The sequence below is a fragment of the Bombus flavifrons genome, chromosome 10 (genome assembly GCF_040668555.2).
Source record: "Bombus flavifrons isolate JBK064 chromosome 10, iyBomFlav1_principal, whole genome shotgun sequence".
In the NCBI taxonomy this organism is placed as follows: Eukaryota; Metazoa; Arthropoda; class Insecta; order Hymenoptera; family Apidae; genus Bombus; species Bombus flavifrons.
Window position 1 is genome coordinate 12,456,004 of NC_138451.1, and position 22,451 is coordinate 12,478,454.

Below are 22,451 nucleotides of genomic sequence, written 5' to 3' on the forward strand. Positions count from 1 at the left end.
GTTTCATGTTACAGTGGGCTCGCGATCTTATAAGACGAAACAGAGCCGAGTTGACAAAGATCGAAGAAGAGATTCAAATCTGGAAACAAGCATACAGCGAGTCGGCGAGGATGTTAGAGCAATTGTTAATACAAAAAAACAATTTGACTGCCGAATTAAAAGATAGTATGCGTTTACATACCAGCCGTTCCCGAAAATACAGATCTGAAATAATAAAACGAGCAGGTCCAGCGCATGTAGATCATAACCATGACCAAGGATTATCACTCCTTGAGACAAGATCGGAAAATAACAGGTTACTATCTTATCTGGCGTTGTAATTGCAACTAGTACTATTTTATTTAAAATGATCTGATCTACAATCTCTGTTTCGATTCATTCAATTTATATCGCTTCGTTCAATTTAGAATGTTTAGTCGTCATTTCTATTTCATATGAAACTTCTGGCTACATATGTGCATTTTATGATGTGTACATATGTGCGTTTTTATGATCGTGCTGAATGTATCAGAAATAATCTATCAAAATTATCGCGTTCAATCCTAATTAATTAGCGAATATCACTGTATCTCTTCAATCGAGAATATGCAAAACGCCTCCAGATTTTCCCAAACCCTGTCTGATATAATTTATCAGGCAATATGAATATGAATGAAAAATACATAAACATAGATTGTTTAGAAGTTAATTACAAAATTGTAAGAAAATTATTTTATCTATTTTATCTATTTTATATTTATAGCTAGATTATCTATCGTATCAATTTGTGTGCTTTTTTTTATTGTATTTTTTTTATTTTATGGTAGAAGTAATATTTGTATAACCATACCCACCCTTTCATAAAACTAATGATTTATGAATGGTACAATACTTAAATTGTATGATTAATATTTATGTAAACAAATTTGTATCTTTGAAAAGTTAATAAAATAAATGTATTAAAATATACTCGTACCAACGATTACTACAAACATGCCTGTTACAATCTTTTGCATATCGTATGTAGTTTTTGCTTTTTTGTCGTCTTACAATTTTTGCGGATGGATAAACATACACAGATATGTTATGCTTCCAAGGTCAGGTCGAACCTCCCGGTAAGGTCACAGTCCCTGGAATTTCCCAATGCAAAAGATACCGTGCCGGGCTTTTCCGTTTAACTTTTCCTCTTGCTCAAGGCGAAAAAGAATTTCCTGAGGATCGGCGATAACACGTTAACCGTTCCGCGATGACACAACGGGAACGATAATTTGAACAAAGAGCAAAGGTTAAACCGAGGTCACGCTGCAGGTTATATTGTTATCGAAGGCAGATGTTTTCGCATTTTCGCATCGATCAAACTCGATGCGTCTCTCGTCGCGAAAAGATGTAGAGACTCTCGGTGGGTCGTCGTAACCTTGACGCGAGGGGAATCACGCATTCATTCGAAAACATACCGCGTCGCAATCGACCAATCATGGTACATTGTTGACCGCAACTGCTAGCTGTCCTCGACCGTCGTCGATTAGCTCGTAAACCGTGTCGCCTTGTAAAACATACGCTTCGCGAAAACAAGAAAAGAATGGATATTATAGGGGTGCAGGAAACTGTAGGAGGATCAAACAGACACCGAGTGGATAGCAACGAGGCGTTCAAATATCAACAGCGAAGCGAAGTTTTCCAAGATCACGGAGATTCGAAGCTTAGAGCTGTTAGATCGATGTCTTGATAAATTTCTTTTATCGATTCTATATGAACTTTTAAAATTTGAATACGTTTCGAAAGTCTCGACGAGGTCGGAAGCAAATGTAGTTTAACACGTACAAGTTAAAATATGCATGGTTATATAAACGATTAATACTTACTTGTATTATCGGTTAAATTACATTACGGTAGGCTCATGGTTATTTCGTGCCACTTTAACCGACCGCATCTTTGTCGAGATAAAAACAATTGAACGGAAAAGTCATTGACTCGTTGTCGTTCTTTCTCGTCCGACCAAACGTAACCTCTATCTTTAATCAATCGCGAATGCTAAAAGATTCCGAATTCGACTGCGACGAGTTATTAAAGGTAAGAAGTTCGCTTGCCAAAAACAAGATGCGAAATCGAATCGGCGAGTATTTCTCGTCAAGCAAACAAAATGCGACTGAACGGTTTCGACGATTATTTATTTTACGTTTACTTTTTATCCGCCTTGACGATGATACGAAACCTTTGGTTACCGGATCAGACGTGCTCCTCTTCGCTGTGAGATCCAGATTCGAAGTGTTCGAAATCCCGTGGCTACCTGTGCGCGCGAACTCGCGCTATGCAAATGCGTCCGCGAATGTTTGCTTCGACGAGGAGGAGAGAAAAAGGGAAGAACAGAAACAGACGGAGAAAGAGAGAGAAAGTATTATAGCAACGCCGCGATGATCTATCTTCGTCTCTGATTACTCCCTCCAGATCGCAGGTATTACGCGAGAACACAAGACGAGGAAAAAGGCGCTCCTCTATATAAACGGGCTGAGCAGGCTCCGAAAGCAGCTCGTAGGATCTCGCAACAGTTTATCGCGTCTTCAGTTTTTCTATCCGGTTGCGCATCTTTCTTACATTCGATATTATATTCTCTTCTCTTGACGTTTTACTCGAGATAATTTGTGTACGCTGACGGCTATGATCTTCCGTCGTTCTGCCCTCGCGGCTCTCGCGTTCCTCGCGAACGTGATACTTCTTACCACCGCTCATTCTTCCGAACGAATCTGTAAGTATGAGAATACAGTTACTCCAGCTACACGTTCCAATCAATTGTCTTTCCCAGGAATGAAACGCGAACATCCGAAAAGCAAAATACGTGCAATGTACAGCTATAGGTAGTCATAGGTAGATCGCGGATTTTTACGCGTATTCGTATCTTCGAGAATATTATTAAAAAAGTAGAATCTCGGTGGAAACTCGCTTTACCTGCCAAATGTTACGGAAAGCGTTTTGAACGTTCGAAAATACCAAAAATATTCTATTTTTCCATATTATGTGCGTTCTGTGCAATTTTACACTTTCGAGTGCCTTATCCGCACTTAAAAGTCCGCGGTATCCAAAAGAATTTCCGTAAGTGCGGTGGAATCTCCTATAGCATTGCAAGTGCGTACGGGTGTTTGCGAACTTCGTGTTAGAAGAATTAGAAAAATAAAAAAATATTTGTTTAATATGAAATAGAACAAGCATGCATTTTATCTTATTGGACGTCGGCTGCGTCTTCGTTTACAAAGTGGCAATTTCTTATGATTATTTATTATTGCAGTTACGATATGCGTTCCCGAGGTGTATTGGAAAGAATGCGCGGACATGATCAAAGACTCAGCTGTCAAGGGAATTCCAATCTCGTGCATCTCTGGTCGCGATCGATACGAGTGCATCGAAAGGGTTGGTAAAAAGGAGGCCGATGTGGTAGCTGTCGATCCGGAAGATATGTACTTGGTGGCGAAGAACAACCACCTGCAGGAGAAAGCCGGCTACAACATTGTCGAACAGGTGAGAAAATTTCAATTTATCATTCGTAAACGTACAAGAAGAATTGATGGAGGATTTCTTTAATTTATTTTACGATGATAGTGTATGTTAGTTTTTAAGTTTACATTTTAAATCGTTATAGTTTCTAATAAGTAAAGCAATTGTCTATTTCTTTAATTATATTCATAAAAACATATTGAAATTTTGCATAAAAATTCACAGTCTGTTAATCTTCTATCGAAAAAATAGAACTGGAATTGGTAAAGTTGTAGGAAAGTCACCTCCTATTCAACTTCGTAGATTTTAGATTCAGATTCGAGAGTTCTTTACGAATATCTCGGAAGTAAGAGAGTCCAACGTTTTCGTGAGAGGAAAAAATTGTTCAGAATGTCGAGCTTTTACAAACGTATTTCGAAATCATGGAAATCGGGCAGCAGATAGTTTGTTCGCAATTTCGCCTTGGAATTTGACATTTTGCATGCATCGCATCAGGTGAGAACAAAGGAGGAGCCACACGCGCCGTATCGTTACGAAGCTGTGGCCGTGATACACAAGGACCTGAACATCAACAACGTGCAAGGCTTGCGTGGATTAAAGTCCTGCCACACCGGTGTGGGCCGTAACGTTGGTTACAAAATTCCGATCACCAAACTCACTGACATGGGAGTACTGAACAATCTACACGATCCAGAATATTCAGCGCGCGAGAACGAGCTACGTGCGTTGAGTTCTCTCTTCTCCAAGGGATGTTTGGTCGGCACCTGGTCTCCGGATCCAGCGATCAATCGCAGACTTAGTAAGTTTCTCCAACTACAGCGACAACGATAGCGGTAATATCCATAGTAACATAGAACCAATTCCATTTAAAGTCGCCATCTATCTAAAATCGTAGCTGAGCCCTCGCTGAAGCGACAAGTTTTTTTTTATTTTTAATTTGTGCTTTACACAAATAAGTTTTTTAACAAAACGACAAATGAGAAACTTTTCATCGCACGTTGTTGCAGCTAGTTTCAAACAATAACTAGCGAGTATCATGGCGTATACATTTTTAGATTGATTTCACATCTTTCCATCGATATCATCATGACAGTCGTATCTCATTAATGAAATTTCAGGAGATTTTGTGTAACATATTCGTAATAAATACTCAGATACTTTCGCCACTCATTGTACTTCGACGGTATTAACCTGATGTTGCGCACACGTGTTGCACTGTTAAAGTGGTTACAAAAGATATCTGTGCATATTCTTATTATTATCCTAAAGTGTTCTTTCTCTAGCAGGCTCTTTATTTTCACGGTATCGATTTTGTATACTTACACGAAAGTACTACTAAATGATACGAAATTTAGTCTACTTGAATCTAATTAAGCATTACATAAATCCTATAATAAATACAACTGTGTATACTTTTTACAGTCACTGTATATTCATTCCTCGACTGACCACGTTTGCTTTCGATTTTTCAGAGGAAACCTATTCGAACATGTGCGCTCTTTGCGAGAAACCGGAAGTTTGCGACTACCCTGACATTTACTCTGGATACGAGGGCGCGTTGCGATGTCTCGCGCATAATGGTGGTGAGGTAGCCTGGACGAAGGTGATCTACGTGAAACGCTTCTTCGGCTTGCCAGTCGGCATGACACCTGCAGTTCCGACCTCAGAAAATCCTGCTGACTACCGATACTTCTGTCCGGACGGTAGCAAAGTACCGATAGACGCAAACACGAAACCTTGCACTTGGGCCGCCAGACCTTGGCAAGGATACATGACCAACAACGCAGTGAAGGACGTAGAAGCGGTTCAAAAGGTTCCTTTTTATTTTTTTTAATTTCCCCCTTCCTTTTTCTTTTTTTCTTTCCTTTCTTTTCCTTGCAGAAGAATATGTATACTACTAACTGATCAGTACTGATTCTGAGTGTTGTATCGTTGGATTCTGATAATTGTAAATACTGCTGGGAATTTAGTAGCGATCAGTAATGACCAGTAGCGCATAATAGTATCCCTGGGTCATATTCCTAAGTTATTAAAACTTATAGCTCGTAGCTGGAACCTAGCAGTGGGATACCAAATCATTACCGGGGAAGTATTGACAGTCGGTAATATCGGATACCTCTTCGGTATTATTGTATCTTTTAGTAGTTTTCAGTAGCTTTTCTCTGCTCTTTCTTACCTTTTTTCCTTATAGAAAAAACTTACTGAGATCTACTAAGAAGTATAATATTGAAAAAGCATTCAAGAGGTAATTCTTTGGTCCGATCAATGAAATCTACCGCGACCAGTTTTAAGCTATCAGAACCTTCGATAGTAATCGTAATACGCTACTCAAAGCATTAGTATTTAGTGGCTAACCAGAAATATTTCTCTGTAGAGGTTCCTTTCATGGGAAGCTTTCCTTCTTCTTCTTTCTCGAATTTTTCTTCTTCCTCGGCAAATCTCGTTGGTTAACATTTGAACACATTGTCGATCGTGCAGGAATTGACGGATCTTGGTAAACTAGGAGAGGAAGAAAAGGCAGCTTGGTGGAAAGACATCATGCTACTGGACGAAAAGACTTTAGCAGTCCCCGCGTCGCCGGTATTGCCCGCGAACCACTTGAAAGACGCAAAATATCTTGATGTGATCGAAAGAAACTCTGGAGCTACAGACAAAAGTGCTCGATGGTGCGTCTGGTCCAAAAACGCTCTTGACAAGTGCAATGCTCTTGCAAAAGCAGCGTACTCGAGGTAAATCACGTTCGCTCTTCTGCTCTTACACGATAATTTATCAACCGATAATGTCGGTAAATTGGTAGGTTGCGAGTCGTAGAATATCAACGCTGTTGATCTTCGAATTTTATCGTTTTAATCTAAAATAGGATAATTGGAGGATTTATCCTTGTTCATTTTCGTGTTTCGTCAGAGATGTCAGGCCAAAGTTCGAGTGTCTGCTCGAAAAGAGTCAAGACGACTGCTTGAAAGCCATCAAGATGGGTAACGCGGAATTATTGGTTATCGAAGGAGGTTGGGCTTCTCATGCGATCAAGGACTTTAACGCGATCCCCATAATCGCGGAATCGTACGGCCCAGGTTCCACAGACCTCGGCGAGAGAGCAGCAGTGGCAGTTATCAAAAAATCTTCTTCGATAAACAAAATTGGTAAGAAATAAGAAGCGTTATTCCCGGCTAATATCTTAAAAAGCGTCGTTTCTCAAAAATCTCTGTTTTATATACGCAGTATGAATGGAAAATATTATTATATTATACAATAATAGAAAGAGATTTCATCCTTTCATCGGACAATGTTAAAGTTACAGGTCTATTCGATTCTGATACTTCGCTATCATCACCGAATCGAATGAGAAATTTTTTAATGAATTAGGAATAACAGTGCTGTGATAATAATATAGTAATGTATCATGAATCGTGATACGCGTATGAGATACGCATACAGGAGTAAAATATAGGAAGATATAATAACACCTGACATAGTATCGGCTTATCTATGTGATAAGATAATCGGCTGTACTCATTGTCGTTTGTTGAATTGATTTCAGAGGATCTGAAGGGCAAGAAATCTTGCCACAGTGGATACAAGGGTAACTTCGCCGGTTGGACAGCACCGTCGCATGTATTGAAACATAAAAAGTTTATATCCTCGGAGGACGATCTGGCCAATTTCTTCACGGCATCGTGTGCCCCTGGAGCTCCAGTCGAGTCGACACTGTGTCAACTGTGCGTTGGAAACTCGGCGAGCAAGGACGATCGAATCCGAGAAGCGAGCAAATGCAAGCCAAATAACGAGGAAGCGTACATCGGCGGCAAGGGTGCTCTCGCGTAAGTCGATAAACTCCCAAACTGATCGATTGCAATCGCGAATAAACGTACGTGCATAGAATACGTGTTCGTTTTAAAATTCATAATTTACACGAAATATCAAATATCAAATGTCTCTTCAAAGAAGAAAATATTCTAACGTTTTCGAGCGAGAGTGTCGTCTTGGGATGTAAATAAAATTCACCGCGGTAAAAACGCTAGAAACGTACAATTTTTCACGCTGTTATGAACAAAAATACATACGACGTCGCGAATATGTTGCGTTGATCTGCAAGATCTTTTATAATTCTTGTTTTTCACTTTTTCTTCTTTTTTCTGTCACATTTAGTTGCTTGTTAGAAGGCAAGGGAGATGTCGCATTCCTGCCATCGCCAGCTTTGTTGAGCGACGTCGATTCCTCAAAGATAGAGTTACTTTGCCCGAATGGTGGACGCGCTGCTATTAACGAATGGCAGACATGCAACTTGGGACTGGAGCCACCAAGGCTGATCGTCAGCTCGGCTGCTAAAACCGCGAACGCTTTGGAAGAGCTCACTCATGGTATATTAGCCACCAGTGGCCTGTACTCGAAGCGGCCGGATCTTCTGCACCTGTTCGGCACTTGGTCCGACCGATCGAATATACTGTTCAGGGTAATGAGCTTTCCTCCTCTTTTCTCCCAAAAATCGGCGATAATCTTTTTATGTAGAACTGAAAATTCCTCAAACTTGAATGTTTTATTTCGTAATTTTTTCTTCGCGTAATTTCTCCCACGACTTGTTCGGTAGCATGATAACGACGCTTTTATAAAATCCGTATGAAAGCATGTGAAACGTAGCGCGCGAAAGAAAATACGAGAGCTAAGAAACAAGCGCTAGAATTTTGTACAATTTCACCCGTGTGCTGTTGGCAAAACGTTTATGACACAATTGAGAGTACGTAGTTTTACGTAGCACTTCTACGCTAGGACAAGTATCTAACTAATTTTGAACTTTCTCGATTTCAGGACGAGGCAAAGGGTCTCGTATCAGTGAACAAAACGTGGAACAAGTGGAACGATTGGCAACAAACCCAACAAACTTACGGCATAGCATGAAGCTTGAGAGACACCATTCCTCGTCGCAGGTTTCAAATGGACGTGACGCTGTATATTTAACGATACAATAAAATAGCATAGCAAATAATTCATTTTATTCGTTTTAACAACAATCTGCATTTCTCCTCTTTGTACCAGAAAGTTACAAATATGAAACGAAATCATGACACAAAATCATCAGAATCGAGAACAATGTAAAGCCGGAAGTTAATCCTACGCCAATAGGCGAGGACCACATATAACAAATAATAACAAGAATAAGATGAAGTAAATAAATATACAATTAAATTCGAAATATAATCAAAATGATTAAAAAGAATAATCAAAGTGGCAATTAAAAATAAATAAAGATCAGTCTTACCGATAAAAATCATTTCTACGGATCGAAAATAGTTTCTGAGGCAGGTATCCTGGTAACTTGCTGCAAGAAAGGTTTTGATATCCTACCGTATCTACTGCGAGTGTATTTTTTGTATACCACATTGAAACTGTCCTGCTGCAATTCCGAATCTAACACGCGCCGCAATATCATAACACGAAGTGAATCGATCCCCTTGTCTTCTAACCTGAAAATAATCGCCTGATATTATATTATTTGTACATACAACTCCAATTGTGTAAATTATTCTCTCTCTCGACAAGTTCGGATAAATGGAGTTGCGAAAGCGATGTTAACCTTTGGGGCGAACTAAGGGCGGCGGAGAGTAAACCTCTCCAGAACAACCATCGGGGTGTAGTATTGTCCCTTGCGACGTCCAAACCGATACCGAGCACCAATTCTAATACTGTTACGCTGATCAATCTTGAGGATATTCTACAAAATTGCTCGTCCAGAAGCGTGATGTCGATCTGAAACATTCACGAGGAGAATACAATATGCGTATATTTGTCAGATTTGCTGCCTACGATTTGGAGCAAAAAATAACTGTTATAATCGCGGTTACAAGTTATGACTTGCTATTACGTGTTAAGTAAAATTCCATTTAAAGCTGCATAGAGCCATTAAGGGCCTAATAAATGAGAAACGAAATAGTAATAAGAAAAGATTTTTACCATGTAGCAGCCACAGTTGTATAGAAAGGCTCCAGTTTCCTCGGATATGTTGATGTAACGCTCGCAGCTGATGAAATGATGCGTAAAAAGGCTAAACGTATCGGCGAACGTGATGTTAAAATTAAGTATTTTCAAAATCTTCCTCTCGCAATCGACCAACAAGTCCTCTCTTCCTGTGTAAAGATCATTGGCGAGGGACACCATCTTCCCAGCCTGCGAATAAACAACCAAAGCGTAAAATAAAGAACATGTTTGCGAGGAATAGTTCCATTCGCTTACCGATGGAATCTTATGAAATTTCTCTTGTCTCTTGAGCACGATCCACAAACTGGCCAACGCGTACAATTGGATCATCGTCGTATCCATGGAAAGCTTGTCCATAACGGCGTCGAACAGCTTCACTGATTGATACATAATGCGCGACGGATATCGGCAGTGTATCTGCCAACAATAACGAGATTTGTCATTGTACGTGTAACGTGCAAGACGTCAATTACCAGAAGCAATGCTACACAGAGTTGTTTCTATTAGAATAAAACCAAGACGTTTTAACGAAGACACGTGAAGATAAAATGGAAACGGCACGATATGTCTGGATTAGGTGATTTTGTAATTTCGATATTAATTCGTAACCGAGAGATAGCAAGGAGTTTTTATTGTTCAAGAAAGAACAAGAATGCAGATAATAGGAACAGTCATGTTCGAGGGAGATCATGGAAGATCGTCTGACGTGCCGAGAAAGATCCTAGTACGAGGGTAACGCCCGATAAGACGTTGACTGCCACTCAAATTTTATGTTATTTGCTCTAGAAACCGCGATAGATCGAAATACATACTACACCATTGGTTCTCATACATGCAAGCTATTGTTATATTATTAGACTGAAAAATATGTACTATGTGTATTTATTTATTTATAATGAATGTTTTCTCTTCAGAAAGGACGTTGATGAACGTGGTAGTTAATGCATCTTCTAATTATATATATTTGGCATATTTTACGGGTTTTGAGTGGTTTTCATAATTTCACTCAATATAAATATAATAAAAAGAAATGTAGAGCAGAGACAGAAAATTATTTAAAGCGATAAACAAAAAGTTAAGATCCGCTGTACTATACCATAACATTTAATTTCTGCAAAATATTATCGAATGTTATTATATTTGCTTCTTGTATACTTTTTTCTGCTAATTTTATAAATTATATCTAACCAAATTTTCTCCTAGTTTTTCAAATTTCTCATTCTACAAAATTGAATAACGACCACCCTGATGACTACAGTGGCGGCCAACGTTTTAAGGTAAAAGTACTATGTAGCATTAGGAAGACCACGTGTTCGTTTATAGGTTATGGAAAAATCGGTAGAATGATCGAATACACGTGCACCATTTTCGCTGTCCTTGTTGTTTTTTTAAATTATTTCGTTATTAAATTATTACTCGCCGGAAGACGAACAACGACACTGTCACTGTGCTTAAAATAGTTTAGAAAAGGACAAACGAGAGGTGTACACGTGCATTCGACGATGGCGCCATTTTTTTTTTTTCGCTCTACTCACTCCAAGACGTATCATAAAAATGACGACCAGCCTCCTCTGCTCCGCGTTGATGTGCCTCGTTAGGAAATTACGCGACAATTGCGGTGCTTTTCGCTCCCTTTCACGCTCGATCATCGGCAGTTCATCGTGATATTCTCCATGATACAGTAATTCGGGGGGGAAAAGATCGATTTCTTCTTTGAAATCGTTTCGACGTTCCAGTAGCTCGCCCTTAGATGCGCTTGTGGTATACTTGCTCCGTTGAATCACCACCTTAAAATTTAAATTAAAAATAATAGAAAAATAGATTAAATCTGTTAGATGGAGCGTATTTGTGATAGTTGGGAAGTGAGTATATATCTGAATAGTAACGATAACCGATTAAGGGAAACTCCATGAATGGGATAGGAAGGGATGAAGGGTCGAAATGTAAATGGACAGGAAAAATCAAGGGTGAGAAATAGCGTTCCATTATGAAGACGCACCAGTAGACGCGGAGAAATTCTGCAGGTGTTGAGAACAAAATTTCGACCTTTTAATATATCGTTCATGTGTATACGTATAAATTATAGATATTTAAACGACAAAAATTATGTACGTATCTATACGATTTTAATTATGTACGAATATGGTCGAACGTATATACACTCGAACAATTTATACAAAAATAAAAATTCACGTAAAAGAGCGCCACTTTGCATCCTTAACTTGTCTTTTTTCGTTTAACCCTTTCGCTTCGAATGCCGCTTATAAGCAGCGTCTGCGAAATGACCCGTAAATACGAGCGTCACACTTATAGATGACACCTACGAAATGATCTGTGAGTAGGAGCGCCGCATATAGGCGGTGACTATGAGACGAATCCTAGGTTCGGCAACTCATATACACCAATGCCATCTGTAGTCAATAATATATGTTTTCGTTATCGACAGAACATTTTCTGTTGATTTTATCGATATATTGGATTTCATTTCTTAAAAGTTACTCAGTGTTGAAACAGTGTTGTTCATCAAAACGTCTTACGCAATATATTTCAAACATCCAAACGATCGTATACTGTTTTTCGTACTAAAAAATCTGTTAAATCCATTGACAGTGAAACGATATTTGATATACGGTTCTTACAAGAATTATTGTTATTTAAGACTTAGGAAAATGTATATACAGCAACCACGACGCACACTGTGCGCATTTCTGGCGCGCGCTTCCGTTCAGTGACAGTACTTCGGCGGACTGGACTGCCGAAGCGAAAGGGTTAAATTAACTGTGTCTCGAGTTGCGCGCAACTGTCTATATCTTGTGAACACGAACATGACCAAAACTGAGATTTCGTACGTTCGATCATTGACGGCAAGTTCCATTCCGATTGGACAGGTGTTATTTGAAAAAAAACATTTAACGATTGTCTACCTTGATAGGAGTCTTTGGCGGTGGCAGTAGCAATGATCCGTCGGCAGGCGTCGCCGTTTTTATAGTCAGCGACGTTTTCTCCTTTTCTCGAGCGATCTTCGGTGAGTTGATCGAAATTTGTTTTCTGCCAGAAATTAAAGGACGCGTCCATAAAACGTGAACGCGTAACGTATCGAGCAAAAAAGATAGAAAAATCACATAGTCGTACCTTTTGTCGTTGACCTCGTTTTCCGACTCTATAGTTACAGTTATTTTTTCTATTGGCCTCGATGCTGGTTTATTTAGAATCGCGTATTTATTAACCGACCCGAATCCAAAACTTTTGCTGCGCCAATTTGCCGAAGATGAACGTTGCGACGTATTATGCGTGACGGTTCGCACCGGCTGAACGGAACGAGATCTGCGACGGGGTATCTTAGATGGCGGAAGCTGTTTGTCTATTCGTAGCTCTTCTACCGAGTGTCTTTTTCCAAACAATTCGTTCGAAATTTCAATCTTTTTTGATTCAGAGGGGCTCGTTGTCTCGTTTACCTGTTTAGAATTATTTTTTCCGTAGGATGACGTGACTTTCGACTCGATTTTCAAGTGACACAATACTCGTTTCGAATTGGGATTTACCCTCGGAGCGCAACTCGACCTCGGTGCGACACTCGATCTCGAAGCAACACTCGACCTCGAAGCAACACTCGACCTCGAAGCGACACTCGACCTTGAAGCGACACTCGACCTTGAAGCGACACTCGACCTTGAAGCGACATTCGACTTTGAAGCGACATTCGACTTCGAAGCGACATTCGACTTTGAAGCGATATTCGACTTCGAAGCGACATTCGACTTCGAAGAGACATTCGACTTCGAAGCGACGCTCGACTTCGAAGCGACATTCGATTTCGAAGCGACACTCGACTTCGAAGCGATATTTTTCTCGTCGAAATGTACATGAAACGGTGTCCTTTTCGCTCGCGCGTTTCGTTCAAGCTCGCGGCTCACTCGGCTATTTTCGTTTTTCAAAGCTGCTTCCTTTCTTCGTTCTTCGTTCGAGCCTAAAGCGTGGCGCGTATCGCGCGAGATCGATGGTTTCTTTTTACCGATTGCCACGTTTTCCTTTTCACTCGATGGCACAGTTTCCTTAGACGGGATCTTTGTTTTTAAGAAGCGCGCGTTTTGTCCCACGTGAGCCATCTATGCCGATTTTCTGCAAAATATTCTTAGAATTTCTTATCAGAAACTGTTTTCTATTCGATCTTACCCAACCGCTCCGGGGAAACGCGCACAACTGTGCCTTTGTTTACATTTACGTACTAATTTGATAACGCGCCGGCACGAGAGGACGATTCGCGCATGATCCGATAAATATCCGCCTGACTAATTTCCTGTAAACCGTTGATCGCCGCGAGATCGTTGCTCTCGATTGCGACACACTATTCGTTCGACTAATAACACCAAACAGGTGACTACATAAGACGAAATCAAAAAGAGAAGTAGAGGCACTGCGTCTTCCAGTTCTACCGAAGACCAACCAGATTTTGCCTGAAATCCCAAGAAGATCGTTATACTCGATTCGTTACGATCGTTTGAGTCTTGTCTACAAGGTTTATACCTTGGCAAAGTGAACACACAGTGTTTCACGAAAGTAGTCGAATACTGTTAGAAATTATTTATGTGGCATCAAGTGCGAGAAGGAGAACAGCGTTTTCACGATACTGTTTAACTTGTAGCAGCACACGAGTTAAAGGACAATACAGATCATGTTGTTGTTTTGCCTCGGAGTATCAGGATCCTTAGGACACACGTAATGTAAGAACAAGTAAACTCAGAGCAAAACAATGTCGTCGCTACGTGCAACCGTCGAATAAAAGCGAATTTGAATTTTCCGACTCTCCCCCGACCAGTTTAAATAAGCGGACCCTGATCAAGGTGGCCGATAACATCCACGGAGGCACCCGAATCGCAACAGCCCGGCCAATCGTCAGTGAGTCGACGTATCACCGACTTCTCGTCGAATTTTCGGACGTGACTCGTCCACTCTTTCGGTAGCGACAAAATACGCCACAGTGCGGTACTTCATATCGAAAGCCACGCCAGGCCCTTCCGTCTTCAACGAACGTCGACGCCTCGCCTCCGCTGGACACGAGCAGTCGAAGGCGAGATTTGAGACGATGATCGAGCAAGGAGTGATGCGGCCAGTGAATAGTCCATGGGCATCGCCTCTGCACGCCATGCCGAGGAAGAACGGAGGCTTACGGCTCCGCGGCGACCGCGTGTCGAACGCCTGCATCGTATCGACAGGTATCCACCGCCTCGTATCGAGGATGTCGCGCAACATCTGCACGGGTTTGACAACAAGCGGCCGACGCTTTACCCCGCATCGAAACGACAAACCCGCAGATGCCGAACTTTCACAACCGCACGCGAAAACTACGAGCGAAGTCGTACAACCGTATGTACAACAAAAGAAAAAAAGAATTCGTAAACCAATTTCAACAAATATAAAAACGTTATCACTGGTAGGGAGGTGATGTAGCGGCACGTGAGTTAGAGAAGAATCATGTTGTTGTTTTGCCTCGGAGTATCAAGATCGTTAGGATACGCGTAATGTAAGAATAAATAAACTCCAGGCAAAACAATGTCGTCGCTACGTGCAACCGTCGAATAAAAACGAATTTGAATTTTCCGACTCTTCCACGATCAGTATAAATAAACGGACGCGATCGCAAGGAAATGAATTACAGTCAGTTGTCGATCAGTTATCAACCAGTTATCAACGAATTATCAGCGATCTAATTAACGAGTCATTAGCGATCCTATTTTACGACTTATACGTTGTCTTAGCGAATCGGTTAGTACGAGCGTCTTTACCAACATCATCTGAAACGGTGAGCGAATGAGTCATTATAGTGAGCCGCTATAGTGGCGCATCGTACCTAAGTAATTAAATCGCAGAGCGACTAGGATTACGAATAACGATAATAATAGACAAAATATAAGACATATGATATAATACTCGTTAAAAATTTCCGTGGTAAGCGTTCGAATACCTTCGTCAATCACTGTATGTAACGAATAAAGTATCTTTGCCATGCCACAAAGTTCCTTTTCGTTAATGCGTCAAAAATTCAAACATTTCTGAAGCAAGCGTGGCTTTTTTATTCGCTTTAATCCTTAACGGAGTTTTCGTCAAATGTAATTAATTTCCAGTGTATTCTGCCGCTTCACTCCACGCGATATACTAATTGCAAGTATGCATATTTTAAGATAGTTCACAATGACTCACCCAACGCACTTGGCTAGACCATTCGAGCTTCAGCAGCCGCTGAAGGATGCCGCTATCCCGTAGCAGAAGAATGCTACGAAGGAAAAGTCGCCGATAAGAGAGAAGAAAGAACGACGCAACGCTATATTTGACTCACTTGGTGTCGATAATGCCACGATAAGGACTGTGACTCGGGACTGCCATAGCTATCGTAGTCTGCATTATAGCATCCAGAGGTTCTACCGCGCATTCGACTTTCCCTTGCAGCACGGTGGCCATATTATCCAGCGTCATGAAAGCGTATTTCTTCTCCTGACAAACACGATTCAAACCGTCGAAATAGTTTATCGGTAGATCAAGTTCCCTGGCCAACAGCTCCTCGAACATGACCGTGAGCAGGGTGTCACTGGTGTTCTATTTGTGCCCGAGAAAAACCAGCGAAATATTTTCAGAGTAAATTGCGAAGCTATTCGTACCTTTGTAAATTGTTCAAATCCGACGATCATAATATTCTTTAACGATATACATTTAAACGTTTATCAACAGGAATATTGTTTGGCTTTCGATCGATATATCGTTTATTGAAATATATCGATTCGTTGTAATTAAGCTGCGGATTTTTCCGCAATTATAAACAAATTTTAACGCGCAAAAACATATAGAGTGTTAAATGAAATATGCATTTTCCCAGGGAAACTTTTAATTATAATATTTGAAGGATGAAGCAAATCTCCCAATTAGATCGCATTTCTTTAGGTACGCTTATAACATTGTGAATTTGTAGAAAAATTTATTTATAATAGATTATATGCAGTACGAATGGGAAATCGTCGCAAATCTATGTCACAAAGAGTATTGATCGTTCGAATTGAATAATTGGAACGCGTCGTAGTTGATGGCGGATGGTGGACGTAGAAGTACGATCTCTTACCTGGAAGAAACTGTAATCGGCCGAATCACCAACCACGGCAAATCGATAGGTACCATCTTTCAGCAAACCCTCCATCGTGGTAAATGGCATCACGAACGTCTTTATGGCCAAGAAGCTGATTAACGCTGCCGAATAAGCTGCAAGCACCACCACGCCTGTCAAGTGAACGTTCAGATGCACCAGTCGCGTGGGATCCAAAGGTGACGGTTCCATGCCTGTTCGCAAATTCGAAATTAGGTCTCCCCGTCCTTCGACATTACCAAAGTATTTAAACTAGACCGCTAGACCGCCGATTCTTATGCAAATTCATTTTTTCGAGAATATAGTTGGAAGAGTATAAGCCAGCACCGTTTAATTTAGCTTGTAGCGGAAACGGTTTCGTATATACATTCGTGTGCAACGAAGCAAATACTTTTGAACTTAGTAAATAGTTCAATAAAATAAGTTTAACTTAGTTTAATAAAAATTAACTCGTAGGTTTCCTTCGGTGGCTTCTTCTGGTGGCTCGTAACTGGTGCGCCAAATTCGCCAAATTCGATTGACCTATCACTCACCCTGTCCACAGAACGCACCAAATACGAAGAAGAGAATCTCGGATAAGGTGGACCTGGAATTGGGCCTGAGATCAACCGGAAACCAATTCACTTTTCTCGAGAGAGCATCGATTCCGGTGATCGTCAACGCCACTACCACGACGGTCAGACCGATTGCGTTCCAAACGTTGAATGCAAATGGTGCCAAGTACGTGTTCCATTTCACTGCTGTTGTGTCCGGTCTCCTGATGTATGCGCGGCATCTGAATGAAAAGGAGGCAAGAAGAAGGCAAGCAAGAGATACGTCTGATCCGATACGTTGCATGCGGTAGATTGTTAGAGAAATTGCAGGATTGATTTCTTGGGTCTGTTGCTTGCAGGCGGCGTAATAGCAATAATAGAAGAAAGCTGCTGACTCTTAACTTACTTGGTCGAGTAGACGGGAGTGGTAAATTTAATGGCCTCCAGTCTGTCGGACGACATCATCAGCTCAGTTGCCGCGAGATCTGCCTTGTCTTCTACCAACATCCTGATCGAACCTGTCCACGTGCCATTTGGTAATCGGATACCCCACGAGCTAGCCTCCATATAGGTAAACCTGAGACCCTCGGTGTCGCGCGAGTCATTTGAAAGAGACATAAAAAATTATGCAAATGAATACTACTCTTTCTCATTCGTACATGTATTAAGTCTTATATCGAAGTATACTCCTTTTTATTTGTGTATTAACTCTCCGTAGATCAACGCTTTGGAACATGCGACGGACGATTTCGTAAATTACACCACTCGCGTACAAATGGACCTAGGACCTCATTGAGATTAGTCGAATTATTTGAATTCGTGCAACTTAAAATTCAAGCGACGACCGAAGTAAATTACAGATTCACAGCGGTAAAGTGGGATTGTCAAGCTGCTTGGATTCGAGTAGCTTGCTTGATCATGCTCTGAACGTCAGACGAAGCTCAATTTAAATCTTCGAGAGTCACCTCCCTCGCGAAGTTGTCGACAAATCGAGCCCGATATCGCGATCTTCGTGCACGATGGACTGTCTGTTTGACAAACGAGAAAGGGTAAGAGAAAGAAGAGGAAGAGGAAGAAGAAGGGTTACGGAATCGTCCAACACGAAGAGCATGCTACGAGGCTTCGCATCGAAATGTCTAGAACCCGTTAGCCCAAGAAGAAGTTCCTTACCGTACGTAGTTAGATGCGCGTAAAATTATAGAAAAATTGATTTAACCATTTTTCACAACATAACACGAGAAAATCTTGAGTAGAGATAACAGTAACTTTACATCTGATATTTACTACTTACTCGTTGTTACTAGACTGCAAATGTTTATGTAATATTTCTATCAGATTTATCTTTCATTCTTTTTATTCGTTTCTAAATTTATTTCAGCTACAGAAATTTATTTTGCCCACTAAATGTCGTATAATAGATGCGCGATGGTGTTACGCAGCACAGCCGCGACTCCGCGGCGATATTTTTACGAAAGATATCGACGAAGCGGTGACGGCCGGAAAAGAGAATGGTTCGAAGAGAGATCGGCCGCTAATCAAGACGAATACTTTCGGAAGGAAACGGCCAGGCAGCTGAGAGAACTTCGACGTGCCCTCAAGAGGAAAGCCGAGCAAGAAGAAGACGCGACGGATGTCAGAAAGAAAAAGACTAGAAGGCACGACGTAGCATGCTCTTGCGACGAGGACGAAGATACGAACTTGAAAAGATGAACGAAAGCAAACCGATGGAAACGCTTGATCAATGGTCACATGGTACAATGGTTCGCGAACGCTTAAGAAATCTTTTTTGAATGTATTAACGATGTGTGTCGTACGAAACGTAACGTCTCGTTAGAAGGGAGGCGTCCCTCGCTGAAAAAGAAGATTCTTAGTTCCAATTTTCTAAATATTACGCGTATTGTAATTTAAATTTGTTTCGATGAAAGTAATAGTAGTATAAGATATTTTATTGATAATATCCATCCTTAAAATAATTTTCCATTAGAAAATTCGAACGTGATACCAATTTCTCAAAATATGTAACAGCAGCTCTCCTATAATCACGCTATATTCGTAAAAGTTTCCTACGATAATTGAATTGAATCTCACTGTATATCGTAATCGGTATAGTTTCTGTAAACGCTATACTAACGTGCAATTCATTCCTTCTTGCAGCAATTGAATCACTTCACCGAAGAAACCGCCGATCCTAGAAGGCTGACCAGCTTTATCGCGAATGATCCGCGAAACTGGAGGATCCTGCCAGTGAAACAATTCGTCAATAGCGATCGATAGCTCCTCAGATATTTCTATTCTTATGTAAGTATCGAGACACTTGCAGAAAGCAAGTAGCGGTGTTAGATTAAATTAAATCAATAAAGTACAATGGCTGGCAAAAGAAAGTTTATAAACTGAGTACGGAAAGACACCATAATTTTACAAACTGGATTTCTATTTAATAAGAGCGGTAAATTAATATAACGTAGTATATATCTTTATGTATAATACACGATTGTATATATACAAAATTTGTATATGCCACGGAATAACTGATTATTAGCAATACGATAAAAAGCTTTTAACACGATAATTACTGAAATCCATACGGTGTCAGTTTTAAACTTTCTTTTACCTGTGTACGAACGATCGCTGTAACTCACGTGAACGGAAACCACTCGTATGTTGCGTCCATTTAGATCGTTTCTACGTTGATACAATCCAAGTTGAGGTCCCTGGAATCCTTCTCTCGCATTCCACTCGCCAAACTTCATCGATCTCAGATTATCCTCCTTGCTGATTTGGTACACGTCCCGGACAATCTCACCTGTTCCCTTCGAATCTCTCTGAGTCACCATCAGAACGCAGTCAAATGGTACGTAGACGTTCGACAAAAATTCGTCGAATCTAGTGCCGTCCCTCAGGAACAGCAACCACGTCGGATAAGACATCGTGATCCATTTGGAAACCTGTTATCGTTTCGTTTGGATTCGTCGACGATCTCCGTTTCTTTTCTCTGGTATTTCCTCTTACCTGTCTTTATTTTCACTCACCGAAGTGAATTGCTCCCTGATCTCGTCGAGATCGTTCAATAACACGAACAACGGCCTTTTGATGTGATGATAAGTTTTTCCTACCTGAAATGAGATACGATAGCCGATTGAGTTACGTGACAAGGCATTAAATAGCGAATATCGAGGCTCACGAACGAGCGAACACATTGACTCTAAAATGCTGATCAGTGTTGAGGTTTTTGAATTCATTGAAAGATACAAGACGAGTGTCTTCCATTTTCTTTTCTTTTTTCTTTTTTTAAATATTTCTCGGTAAATGATTGAAAATATACGTTTTGATAGCAGATATAACAGAAATGCAAGAAATCGTTCGTTCCGAATTTTTCCTCCTTTTATTGTCTTTTTACTGGGCTATAGTCCAAAAGTTGAAAACTTGATCGCAACATCGCGTCGCTGATATGCGTAGCACAAAATACCGGAATATTTCTAAATACGGAATCCGTCGAATCCGACATTTCTTGGTAAACCTACTCGAGCCTTGAACATGCTAAAATCCATAATCACAGTCCGGATATTCAGAGATCCACTTAAGTATCTTTGGAGCGCCAACAGTCCATCCATATCTTCCAATCCTAAAACGATCATCCACCGTTCGATCTTCAACGTTACGTTCTTACATTCATTGAAACATCACCAGCTCACCTTTCTTCTCTGTCACGTTCATCGTGCCGTGAAAAAGTATGACGCAGGTGTTGTTGAAGTGATCGTGAACACCCTTGATCAAACTCTCGTAGACTTTGAGCGGTCGTATCAAAATAGGTTCAGCGTCTGCCAAAGACGCGGAGAGGAGCGTGCTTCTTGAGACGCACAGTAGCAGCAACGCCGCACAAAATTCCCGTCTGAACCGAAGCATGGTCACCTTCTTCGTTAATAATTTTCTAGCAGCCGAAAGAGCGTAAGTGAAAATTGTTAGTTTTTCGGAGAAGCTTTCCAACGCGAAGCCATTATATTAAATTTCCAATATATTGGGTTGGCAACTAAGAGATTGCGGACTTTGTCAATACCACCTAATGACAAAATCCGCAATCACTCAGTTGCGTTCATTTGCGAGTAAAACAATCTGGAATTGGTCTCGCGAATATTTCTCGCTGCGTTGACACTGACTATACGATCAGTTAGCGATACGGATAAAGAACTATCCTCGAGAGCAACTCGCGATAGCTTTACTATCAAATGAACGCTTAGCTTTGGAATCCCACGGGTAAAAAAGCAGGATAGGAGGAAAATTGAAATTGACTCGTACTGTTAGAATCATAAGCAAAAGACAACGACGTAGAAAAATAGCAGCGTACTTATCCTGTTGGCCAAAATCTGGCTGATACCCCTTTGCCCACGCACCAGAGAATTGTCTCGTACGCGACAAAGTTCGTCGACGGTCGATTAGTATCACGACGATCACTCACTCGTTCGCGGCTGTCACGCGACTGATTCTACCTTCCCGATTTCCAAGTCTGAACGTACCTACGTTCATCTAAATTAAACTAGATAGTGATGTATGAAATTGCTCGATCATACGAGAGCGGAACGTCGAAGATAGCGAAGCACGTTACGCGTCTTGTCAGAAAATTGACGGTTGGTCGATCGCATCGGATACGCTCGATTAATCCGCGTCCTCCTCTCCTTCCGATACGATAGTTGCCTAGCCCGTTGCGTCCACTAAAGCACAACAAAGTTACATAGAAATCGATCGCGATGGCGTGGATCGAAACGGTCGTTTCTGACGATACGTCAGAGTCAGTGACACTTCCAATTCTGATACTCCGCTTTGTAGCATCTTCGCGCGATCAAAGTTTACGTGTCGCTTGCTGTACACTGTCGTACACGAGTATCCGGAGATTTGTAGCGTTTGGTAAAATTTTATCAAATCCGGTACTCGGAGTACTTGGCAAATTTGCGATAATAATACGATAATATCTACCAAGTTTTTAAACTGGCGATTAATCAATGACTACGGGTAGCACTTGCTATCTTCTTACGGAAATTATACACTTAAATTCTGTTAGAAAAGACGAAAAAGTCAGACTTGAGAGGCGTGTGTAATAATGCTGAAGAAAAGAAATTGTTAATAAATATCGGTTAAGTTCTATATATAGTTGTGACGATCACTTTCCTCTTTCCTTGCAAACTTATAATCCAATCACGTCGAAGAGGATCAACTGTCTGGATACTCTTATAGCATATTTTATTCTGTTCAAGTTGGTTCTCATTTACTTACGATGTTTGACCAGCTTCGCAAACACTGACTTTCCCATAACCACCGTTTTCGCGATTCTCGTTCAGGGAAAAGAAATCCAAAGGGGTCGG

The 22,451-nt window shown here is 40.8% G+C and overlaps 3 protein-coding genes and 2 long non-coding RNA genes across 15 annotated transcripts; 3 read left to right on the plus strand and 2 right to left on the minus strand.

Moving 5' to 3' along the window:
• The first annotated feature begins 2,482 nt into the window (after positions 1 to 2,482).
• Positions 2,483 to 8,446, plus strand: Tsf1 (transferrin 1). The gene is made up of 9 exons (XM_069122105.1): positions 2,483 to 2,722; positions 3,260 to 3,489; positions 3,961 to 4,264; positions 4,938 to 5,278; positions 5,944 to 6,194; positions 6,370 to 6,605; positions 7,004 to 7,283; positions 7,612 to 7,915; positions 8,269 to 8,446. The coding sequence occupies exons 1-9, from the start codon at positions 2,635 to 2,637 to the stop codon at positions 8,356 to 8,358; spliced, it is 2,124 nt and encodes a 707-aa protein (XP_068978206.1). The 5' UTR covers positions 2,483 to 2,634; the 3' UTR covers positions 8,359 to 8,446.
• On the minus strand, positions 8,432 to 13,681 carry LOC138184286 (G2/mitotic-specific cyclin-B1). 10 transcript variants are annotated; one of them, XM_069122113.1, is made up of 9 exons: positions 13,159 to 13,680; positions 13,033 to 13,068; positions 12,568 to 12,996; positions 12,360 to 12,483; positions 10,971 to 11,222; positions 9,691 to 9,852; positions 9,412 to 9,624; positions 9,035 to 9,207; positions 8,432 to 8,924 (listed from the first exon to the last, which is right to left on the minus strand). In XM_069122113.1, exons 1-9 carry the CDS (start codon positions 13,539 to 13,541, stop codon positions 8,735 to 8,737), a joined length of 1,962 nt encoding a protein of 653 aa, XP_068978214.1. In that variant the 5' UTR covers positions 13,542 to 13,680; the 3' UTR covers positions 8,432 to 8,734. The 10 variants fall into 10 exon arrangements, with proteins under 10 accessions (XP_068978214.1, XP_068978213.1, XP_068978211.1 ...); XM_069122112.1 differs by having other exon boundaries at positions 13,051 to 13,086; XM_069122110.1 differs by having other exon boundaries at positions 13,105 to 13,680.
• A 43-nt stretch (positions 13,682 to 13,724) lies between these two features.
• Positions 13,725 to 22,443, minus strand: LOC138184288 (glutamate receptor U1). Of its 2 annotated transcripts, XM_069122116.1 has the most exons (12): positions 22,363 to 22,443; positions 20,790 to 21,025; positions 20,615 to 20,719; positions 20,127 to 20,206; positions 19,737 to 20,042; positions 19,229 to 19,335; positions 17,504 to 17,674; positions 17,098 to 17,339; positions 16,544 to 16,758; positions 15,770 to 16,026; positions 15,634 to 15,706; positions 13,725 to 13,889 (listed from the first exon to the last, which is right to left on the minus strand). In XM_069122116.1, exons 2-12 carry the CDS (start codon positions 20,998 to 21,000, stop codon positions 13,725 to 13,727), a joined length of 1,932 nt encoding a protein of 643 aa, XP_068978217.1. In that variant the 5' UTR covers positions 21,001 to 21,025; positions 22,363 to 22,443. The 2 variants fall into 2 exon arrangements, with proteins under 2 accessions (XP_068978217.1, XP_068978218.1); XM_069122117.1 differs by lacking the exons at positions 15,634 to 15,706; positions 22,363 to 22,443 and having other exon boundaries at positions 13,729 to 13,889; positions 20,790 to 21,167.
• Positions 17,531 to 18,658, plus strand: LOC138184293 (uncharacterized). Its single transcript, XR_011174304.1, has 3 exons — positions 17,531 to 17,668; positions 17,816 to 18,268; positions 18,476 to 18,658. It is a non-coding gene; the product is annotated as an uncharacterized LOC138184293 (long non-coding RNA).
• Positions 19,259 to 20,497, plus strand: LOC138184294 (uncharacterized). The gene is made up of 2 exons (XR_011174305.1): positions 19,259 to 19,395; positions 19,773 to 20,497. It is a non-coding gene; the product is annotated as an uncharacterized LOC138184294 (long non-coding RNA).
• Positions 22,444 to 22,451: the final 8 nt, after the last annotated feature.